The sequence below is a fragment of the Nestor notabilis genome, unplaced genomic scaffold (genome assembly GCF_000696875.1).
Source record: "Nestor notabilis isolate BGI_N333 unplaced genomic scaffold, ASM69687v1 scaffold19999, whole genome shotgun sequence".
Classification (NCBI taxonomy): domain Eukaryota; kingdom Metazoa; phylum Chordata; class Aves; order Psittaciformes; family Psittacidae; genus Nestor; species Nestor notabilis.
Genome location: NW_009944366.1, coordinates 17,578 through 27,712, shown reverse-complemented (window position 1 = coordinate 27,712; position 10,135 = coordinate 17,578). Strand labels below are relative to the sequence as shown.

The window sequence follows — 10,135 nt, the reverse complement described above, 5'->3', positions numbered from 1 at the left end:
CTCCGTCACATCTATTCAGTCTGTACTAGTCTTTAAGCATATTTCTGTGGTTCAGTTGGGGCAGGGCTGTGGTTACTCCCATCTCTGACGTGTGTTTTGGCTGTTCTGGGTTTGACTCTTGCGGTGGAGCAAAGGGCAGCTACTCAGCCCAGATCCACAGCACTACACGTAAAGGCAGTGGGAAGGTTTAGTTGTTAATGTTTGTATAACATGGATCTCCTGTGGCAGTCGGGACCCTCGGGGAGCTCTACCCTGGCTCCCCGTTGGCTCAGTCAGTGTCTCACAGGCTTGTGGCTTCCTGAGGTGAATGTGGCTGTGGTCCTCCCCGATGGCAGTGCTGCTGCATCCAGCCTTGGAACAATTCACCCCCGTGAGGTACAAACCATTAGAGCTGCAGACCACATGTAATATGCAATAACTTCTTTACAAGGCAGCTGGTTTGTAATTTAGAAGTAGCACTTACAGAATTTATAGAGCATAGAATCCCAGACTGGTTTGGGGTGGAAGGGACCTTAAATGTTCTCCAGCCCCAACCCCTGCCATGGGCAGGGACACCTTCCACTAGAGCAGGTTGCTCCAAGCCCCTGTGTCCAACCTGGCCTTGAGCACTGCCAGGGATGGGCCAGCCACAGCTTCTCTGGGCACCCAGTGCCGGCGCCTCAGCACCCTCACAGGGAATGCACGAAGCTCCTGCACAAAGAAGGCACAACCAGCATCGTGTCACCAGCACTGTCCCCAGGAGTAAGGCTCTGGCAGGAGGAGCAGCTCAGGATTGTCTGCTTCCTTCCATGTTTCCTTCCAAGACTTTTCTTCTCATTTCTTGGGCTGTTGGGAATGGTCCCTTCACCTCCTGTTGCAGAGCACTTGGCTCCATCAGATACCAAGTTGCTGCTTTGTGAAAACAGTATTTAATGGGATGACTAAACACTGAGTTAGTTACTGAGTTAGTTACTGAGTAACTTCCCGGGAGCCCTGCTCCATACTCTGGGAATTACTGGTCACATTATGTGGGGTGGAAAATAAGTTAGGCTTAGGGATGGCCTGTTTGGGTACAGGATAGTGAGGAGGAGCCTGGATGTTTGCCTGCAGAAGAACCTCAAACACGAGTTAAATGAAGCAGTGAACAGAATTCCAAAGGCTTCTGTATTCCCCTCATGCACAGGGGATGTGGAGTTGAGCTTTTCTCAGCAGAATGATCCCCATCCTCTCCTTCTTCCATGCAGTAAACCAGGGATGGATTTGGAACTCTGTGGTGGCTGTGGCAGCATCTGGCTGGGGACCATGGTGAAGCCAGGCAAGAAGCAGAGGCTGAATCCGTGTCCCATCATCCCATGTACAAACTGAATGTAGCCACGAGTGAGCAGATTACTTTTGCAGGAAATGTGGAAGGAATCCCCAGTTTTCCCTTGAGAGATGATACATAAGAACAAATCAGAAGCTGTTGCCTGGATGGTGTTATCCAGTTGGGAGCTTAGTTTGAGGAGAAAGAAAAAATTATACTGGCATAAAATCAGCTTAATTTTTTAATCCCAGCTGGAAACTACTGGGACTTCATCTCCCCAGATAAGGATCTTAGTATCAGGCTATATTGCATAGAGTTGGAGGCAGGAAAGAATTTATTGTGGATGTTGGAGCTGATTCGGAGTGGCAAGGAGAGATGAAAGCCTCAATCTGTGTGCCTTCTGTGCTGTCTAACGAACAGAACACCCGATAAACCCCACTGCAAAGCCTGCAGCACATTAAGCATAACTCCGGTGTTTCCCTGAACTGGGTTAATTGTTATTGTACGAGCCTTGTCCTCTCCCCCTCTGAAAGTAGAGCTTAATTTTGTAAGAGCACTAAATCTCGCTGCTTTGTTGGGGTCAATCTGCCTTCAGTTGGGTTTAATCAGCTCTCATCCAGCAGTGCTGCTGCTCTTGCCCCTCTGACCAAGAGCTGGGGACAGCGAAGGCCCAGCTGCGGCAGAGTGAAGGATGCTCTTCTGGCCGTGCTGTCCCGCTGGGGGGCACAGGAGGGAGCGTGTTGAGTGCTGGGGCCTCAGCAGCATCTTCATGGAATTTCTCAGTTTCTCCCACATGGCAGTCGTGGCCGCTGCCAACGGCTTGGGCACAAAAAGCCCCGCTGTTAATAATTGACTGGTGCAACAGCGGAGCGGCCGAGCCCGCGCTTTGCTTCCCGCCCCGTGGGCTGCGCTGGGCACGGCACAGGGCACATCCCAGCAGCAAGGCAGGGGGTGTATGTGTGAGTCAATTGTGCAGCTTGGTGCTGGTGCTGTGTGTGGAGCTGCTCGGAGACGGACCAGTGATGTGATGGACCAGGTGAGAGACCAGGAACACCACCTCTGGTACTGCGTGAGCGGCACTGGAAACACTTCAGGTTCTGGAGTCTGGAAGATCCATTCTGCAGACGTGGCTGGAATGTGGAACCAAAGCATTAGCTCCTGTTTTCTAAAGAGAAAGCTGGAGGCAGAAAACTTGTTCTGGCTGTGCTTACCATGGATATGCCTTCAGATCGCTAGAGGTAACTAACCCAAGCATCCTTTCAGAGTGTGTGTGTGTCTATTTTGGATAGCTGTATCTGGCAGATATTGTCTCTGAAACTCAGCTGTTGCTGTGATGCCTGTCTGCATATTTGCTGTATGCAAGAGAAGAGTGAACATAACATTCTGGTTACACAGTGTCTGTATTGTGTTTGCTGTAAATCTGGTGGGAAGGGTGATTCTGATGATTTGTGGTCTAAGTAACTGCTCCCTAATCTCTGGGTAAGTGTGTGTGTTTGGGGAGGGAGAGTGGTTCTGTCAAATCCTTAGTGCAGAGCTCTGAGGGCCGCAGTGTCTGTGTCCATTTACAGTCTGGGTGGTCTCTGTAGTCTCTCCATACAAGCAGATTTTCCTTCATCTGGACAGTGGCCTTTGCAGCATGTCCCAGGGCAGCTGGAGGATGCCACCCTGCTCCTCACACCTCACAGGGTTTGATGCAGAGGTTGTGTGATGTTATGTGCCAGAGGCACCCGGCCATGCCTATGCCCATGGCTGTGGGTGCTTGTGGGCATCCTGGCAGCAGTTCACAAGTGGTTTGCAATGTCTCTGCAGCACAGGAGGTGAGAGGGGGTTGCTGAACCACCACCTCTGCAGAGGGGGTGGGCACAGCTGTTGGTCACACAGGAGATGGACCATTAGAGATGTATTGCAAGAGCACATCCAGACCGAGGCATGAGCTAGTGGAGGTGGCAGGAGGGAAAGTGTAATGTTGGAAAACAAAGTGTGGAAGTGTTGTGTCTTCTATTGATCCTTTGTCCCCAGCAAGGGCTCTCAGGTTCCTTCCAAGACCATCTGCTGCCAAAGTCCGTCTGCTCCCATCTCTTCTGTAAAGGCAGCAGGAAAACAAGTGAAGGAGGAGGATGTATCTTAGAAAATATTTAGACCACATTTGAAATGTTTAACCTGTGGTTGGAAGCAGCTTTAGGCCCCTGTGAGCACACAAGGCAGCCTGAACGTCAGGGCTTGGCCTCTGTATCTGTGTGTGAAAGATGACAATTTTCTCTAGGGCAATGTGTGAGCTCTGCTAAAGCCCAGGAAAGGCAAATTCTGATCCATACAGTGCTGTGAGTGCACTTGGTTTGGGATCTGTGGCACTTGGTGGAGCTGCCTCTTACAAGCACTTGGATTTTTCTACTTCCAGGCTGTCAATAATGGGCATACTTTAAAACTCTATAGCACAGAGTGCTCACTGGGGTTAGCACCTCTGGCCTCCAAGCACACGCCAGTGGAAGGAGATGCTGAACTGGATTTCACCTATTTAGAGGCCTGTTTCTTCTCTTGTGGGCTTCACTGTGGGAAGCTCCATGCAGCCAGTAGCAGGTCAGGGGACTGAGAATTTCATTCTTCTCTGATGTTTCTTGCTGGTAAGAACGAGAAAACATCTGAGGCTGCACTTACCACTGATCTATGAGCATGGGCTCATCTGCAGCTTACCCTGTACCTGGAAATGAAATCTCTTTCTCCTTGCTATCTGTTAAAACAGGATGGTTTATCCATCAGGGAGACAGCAGTGCCACACGTGTCCCGATCCGTCTGAGCCTCCTTGCCTCCCTGTACCATGTTGTGTGTGTGTGTGAGTAGTTTTGTGCCTTTAAAGAGCAGCCTTCTTCCTAAACTCGTTGGGAGAGGGCACTAGTGAAGGCTTTGTACTCTGAATTTTCTTCTGTGTTCTCTAGGATCCAGGACAACATGGACTGATTCTGAAAGCATGTGTCTAAAAATCAACTGTGTCATCAGGATTTTTCTCTTTCTGGAAGTCTGTAATTCTTTAATGCTCTTGACTATTTCTGGGTCTGTTCTTGCAGCAGTGTGGATGGTAAATTTATGGCATTAAAGGAACTTGATTAGTTCTTAAAAAGGAAGGAAAATTGTGCTGAAGTAAGAAGGGATGAAATGGAAATGATTAGAGAGAAACGTGTGCACTGTGATTTCTGGCAGAAGTGTGTGTTGAGAAGTGCTTTCAGAGATAGAAACAAACCCAAGTGTTTGGTGCTCAGCAGATGAGGGAGTGATGATGATGGGAGCCAAGAGCAATTTTTGAGGCTGAATAAGGGAAGTGAGGGAATTTGAGGACAATGGGAAGTATGTGGCGGGTGACTGCTCTCATTAAAAGGTCAGAATCTGCTAGTGCTCAGAAAAGGCCTCTCGCAGGGCTGTGATGAATTGCCAACCCTCATCTTCCTCATTAAACCCTTGGCCAGGGATGGGACCGTGGATCTCTGGTCCAAAAGCATTTTATTTGGGCCACAGCTTTACAGCAGCCAAGTTTGCATGTAACTGAAATGCCAAACCTTCATGTCCAGCAGTGAGATGTCATCACTGGGTGGGAAGTGACGCTGAGGAAGGTGTAGATATACCTGTGCTGGCACTGTGGCTCAAGCAAAGCTCCCCCACTCATCAGTAGGAATCTCTTCCTTCTGCAGAGAGCAAGGCACAGCTGGGTGAGGAAGTTCAGGCAGATTCATCTGCCCACTGCCACCTTCCCCACTAGGAAAAGGGGATATTAAGATGCATTAATATTATTTTCATCCTCCTTTAAATGACTTAAGACACCTTCATGGCTCCAGAAAGCCTCAAGTCTGTATCTATGGCTTTTGCTGGAACTGTTTACGTTCCTCAAACTGTGCTGAGATTTACTTCTGTGCACACAAGGCTTAAACCTCACCTAAATCCCATTTAGGCTCTGTTTTGAGAGTGTCTGATACTGTGACTTTCCCTGGCTCCCAGTAGCAGGGTAAGTTTCCCACTGGGCCTGTGTAAGCCAGATTTGAAAGCTTGTCCTTGGGTTTAGATGTATGATACTCTTGGTAAGTGTTAGCTGCATGCATGATAGTGCTGGAAATGGCACTAGATGGGAAATCTGGGGTTTAGAGTCCTCAGAAACCTTTGCAAGGAAAATACAGACCATCAGAATGTGTTTTCCAGTCATCTAAAGGGGGTGTCATCTGATAAGTTTGCCTTCCTCTTTGAAACCTGAAGCTGAAAGCCCTGGGAGGTAAAATGGTTGATTATAGGCTAGCAAAAATAATAAGAAAGAGAAAAAGAGAGAAACAGCCTTTCAGAGCCACTGGGCACAAGGGCTTTCCTGCATGTCGTATCCTCACATTTCAACAGTCATGTGAAAGTGATGGAATTTAAAGACTTCAGACATTTGTCTGGAATTTCTGGGTATTTCACAGTCTGCTCAGAGGAGCAGCTCTTATTTCCAGACATCTCACGTCTCAGAAGCACAGTGACTGAGGGTGCATCCACGTTGTGCATGTGCACAGCTTTCTGTCCAGGAAGACCTGGCTGGAGATCTGGGAACCTCTGCTTGATCATCCACAGATGACCTGCTGCAGGCAATGTGATTCCATAGCTCTGCACTTGCCTTCCCAGGATTTCAGACTCTTGAGCCTTCCCGAGCATCGCCTGAGTCTCACAGTAGCAGTTTGGTAGCAGTTCCATCTCCTGGGCTGTGAAGCAGGTGGGTCTGGTGCTGTGGGCTGTGCAGCTGATTGGAATCTGAGGAATTCTGGCTAATATTTACATCAGGTGTTTGCTCTCTGATAAGAAACGGGTCATTCACAAGCATGTACATGACATAGTATCGGGAGGCTGGTCACGGTGTTTGCTTTGTGTTTCACACACCGACCATGCTCGTTGCTTGGGGAACAGTTGCATATTGTAGTTTGATACACGTTAATAGCTGTGGGTTTCCCCTTTAGTTCCATGGACCCATTTGTTTGAAAAGGGCAGTTTTACAGACACAGATAGAACAGAAATAGGCAGTGTTGATAAAGAAAGCTTGGCCTTAAAAGACAGGGAACTTGTAACTGCAGCCTGGAGTCACTGAGTTTCCTCTGTACAGAGTTACTTTGCCAGAGATGTGAGGCTCTGACCTACTGAGCTGGTTACAAGGAATTCAGGATTGTGCAATACAAACCACCTTTCCCTGGAGTTAGGAGGCTGAGGTGGTAACTGGCATTGTAACAGCAGTCTGTGAGGGGCTGGAGGCTTCTACAGGACACAACATGTGTGGTTTTCTCTTACATGAGAAGGAGAAGGCAGTTTTCATACAGTTCTCTAAACACATGGAGACCAACAGTTCTGCTTCCAGGGTTTAGGAGACATCTCCAAAGGAAATGTGACAGGTTTTCCCTGAGATGTGTTTCAGTACAATATTATTTAGATTTTAGCAGAGGCTTCTGGAGGACAGTGTATTACTTCAGTTCGTAGCATTTTGCAGTCACTTCAAGGATGTGGAATTGCAGACTTGGTCGTAAGCAAACCAGGTACATAGAATGTGAACCATGGCAGGAGTGGGACCAGAGGGGACCTGATGTGGGGGAAACTCCTCTTGCTTATCTGGCACTTCCCTACGGAGCGGAAGGGAATGCTGCAGGAAGCCTCAGAGAGGTGATGGGAGAGAGAGCACGGGAGGAGCAGAGAGAGGAGGGCATGTGCTACATGATGCAGTGTCCTCCTGCACAAACAGGGACTCAATGCTTGCTGTTGTGTTTCCAAGTTAGATGTTCTTACCTCAGTCTTCTAAGATACTGAAATTCTATTTCCTGTTACTTCTGGTATCATCACAAAAACTCAAGGTAAAAAGTCTTTGCTCACTCGCTGACCTCCCTGTAAGTCACAAGGAGGTAGCTTGATATAAAGGAGGAAAAGAGATCTTGGGAAACAGCAGTGTAGGAAACCAAGAGAACGCCTTCATTGACATACATAAACCAAACCACAACTGTTACACGGATTCTGTACATAGCTGTGAAAAGTTAGAGCCAAATTCTCATTGTAAATCTGAGTGGCTCCATTAACTTGAGTGGAACTGTGCCAGCACATCCCGGATGAAGACTTGGCTGTCTATGAATAGCAACAGAGTAATAGAGCTGCTTGGAGAGGTTCCACTGCAAGAGAATTCAGATTTAGAAAATGAAGATAAGAATTACAGAGGAATCTGCCTTCTGGTTCTCCTGTGGAATGTGGCTTCTGCAGGGCCTGATCCTGTGCACCCCAGCACCCCCAGGTACATGGCACTCACACAGCTCAGTGAGACCCAGCACTCCCTGTGGTGGTCCAGGCTTTCAGGTGCAGGATGCTTACTGAGATAATGTAACAGCAGTGTGATAGCAACTGTGGTACAGCCTCATTTTGCATTTAGTGTCAGTGCAATCATTCTCTCAGCTGCTGTTCTGTCTCTGTAGCTTTAGAAAATCCAAGGTTTTCCTTTCACCGTCACTTAAGGTATTTATTTCTTTAAATTCATCAATAGACCCTGGTGAAAAGGATGTGGGATGTCATCATCAGCCGTTGGTGCTTCATGTTCCCTCTGTAACCCTGTTATTCAGGGATAGACACTAAATTTCACAGCTGCATTTTAGATTATCTCAAAAGAACTTCTCCAGGTGTCCTTGAGTCAGTTTCTTACTGAAATGTCCAAATAAGCCCAGCAGAAAATCCTTCTGTTTTCCTTTCCCAGAAACTAGTTAATTTATTTACTGTGTGCCATGAGTCCAAGTTCCCTTCATAGATTAACTTGTATGGTTTGGCTCCTGTCCATCTCTTCCTTTGGCTCAAAATGAACGGTACCAGGACTGTCTTTGAAACAAAGCAGCAATGAGAGGTTTCTGATTAAACAGCAACATCACCCCTCAAACCTCTCTTTCTGCCAGCTTTGAGGCCCCACTGCAGACATTCAGTGCCAGGAATGGTGGGTTCAGGTCTGATGAGATCAACCTTTCTGAAGAAACCAGGTATGTGTTATCCTGGTAGGATTTGGAGGCAGTTCTGTCTCCTCAGAAGGTGTGTTACTGGGGCAGTTTGTCACTGAAGGGTTTCAAGACTTTGCTTTCTTTTAGTCATAGAGTCACAGCCTGGTTTGGGCTGGGAGGGACCTTAAAGTTCATCCAGTCCAACTGTGTTTTGATTCTGTCCCTTGACGTTTGGCAGTCATAATGAGAGGGCATCTTCCAATTGTATGTATAGTCTTTTAGACTTAATAAAGGTCTGGAGAACTCTTGTCATTAAAGACTTGGTTGGTCCATTTGTGATAGAGGAAATGATCATTCCAAGGTCCTGGTAATTTCTGAAGCCAGAAATTTACTGCTGGCTACTCTAAATACTATTTCCAAGCTCTCTTCTGGACCATGTGCGCGATGCTCAATGTCTGATCTCTGCAGGTGCAATTAGAATCCTCCCACTCAGTTTTTCACATGTTTTTCTTTCTTTTTAGGATCCTTTAGATATATTGGAATGTGAATGCAGAGAAAAACGTGCTTTTCTGACCACTTAGTGGTGGATATTTAATCAGATGTTGGTTCCTGGAAATGCTACAACATGACTTCATCTGGGAATGAGATAGAAAGATGGACTCAGAGGCAGGGTGGCAGAATTGGAGAGCTGGTGGAGCCTCTGACCTCTCCTGAAAGCAGCAATGGTCTTCCAGCAGTGAAGTTGGTCAGCAGTGTAGAGCATCTCCTGCAGCTCCCTACGCGAGTGGACTCTGCTTACAGCTCTTTCTCAGGGGGATCAAATGCTCCAGAATATCCCACCCCATCGTGCTATGGTGAAAACTGCTGCTGGCCTCCAGAGCAGGTGCCATACATGGACTCGAACTATGTAAGAGGCATTTATAATCTCAGTGCAGCAAACTCTGAGCTCGGGTGCCTGCATCCCTGCACAGCACCAGACCTGAGCAGCCGTAACTCTCACAGCACCAGTCTCGCTGAGCGCTGTGGAAGCACTGCTTCCCGAGGGACTTCACATCCGGGACCTCCTCCTCTGGCAGCACCTCCACCTTCTCCTCCCGTGCGACTCGATAGCTACAAAGTCACCAGGCACCTGGAAAACTCAAGAGGAAGACACAGCTCTGGAAGTCACAGTGACTGTAGTGTGCAGCCAGCTCCTCGCGTGCAGGACAGTCAGCTGGTGGATAGGGATTTACCGTGGGGTTGGCACAGGGATGAAGCTGCAGAGCAAGATACAGTGGCTGATGGGGAAAAGACTCTGGAAAACAAGGGCCTTTCCTCTGATTCTGCAAATGAGGTATCTGTGTCAAAAATTCAGGGGTTAAAGATGGAGGAAAATGGAGATAGGAACCCATCCCAACAGCCTGTGAAGAGAAGCAATCCACACGTTTTCAGCAGACCTTCTTCATTCATTTTTCAGGAATATTTAAAGACTGACTCTGTGGCCAATATCCCCAAAATACTTTCTGTGTACAATTCAGTTCATGCTTATGCAGTTCCTGAAGAGAAGACCTCCAAGTCCTACCACCCAGTGCATAGCCACCCTAACACTGTTAATGATACACAAGAAGACAAACAGTGTCCCTGCAGTGTACGTCAGCTGGCTCCCAGAGGAGATCCGCAGAGCTCAGTGCCAGAGCCCAGCCAAGGAAGAGGATCCTTGCCCTGCCCTCGGTGCCCACCCCGCGCTGAGCTGCGCTCAGGTGGGTTTGAGGACAGTTGTGACTGCAGATATATGGAGAATGCTTCCAGGAAGCTGAATGGTTGTACAGGCAAAAATCAGTGCTGTGACTCTGAAGGAAAATCTGGGAATGATGTCAGGGAACTACTCCTGAATGAGCAAGCCAAAATGCAGAGGCCA

At 47.9% G+C, this 10,135-nt stretch overlaps 1 protein-coding gene across 1 annotated transcript in view; it reads left to right on the top strand.

The window, feature by feature from the left end:
* The first annotated feature begins 8,863 nt into the window (after nucleotides 1-8,863).
* The window catches only part of SHROOM1 (shroom family member 1), a 9,005-nt gene continuing 7,733 nt past the window's right edge, over nucleotides 8,864-10,135 (top strand). The window contains 1 exon segment of the mRNA XM_010022398.1: nucleotides 8,864-10,135. This exon segment is cut by the window's right edge and continues 51 nt beyond it. Within this exon segment, the coding sequence (XP_010020700.1) occupies nucleotides 8,864-10,135 (1,272 nt within the window).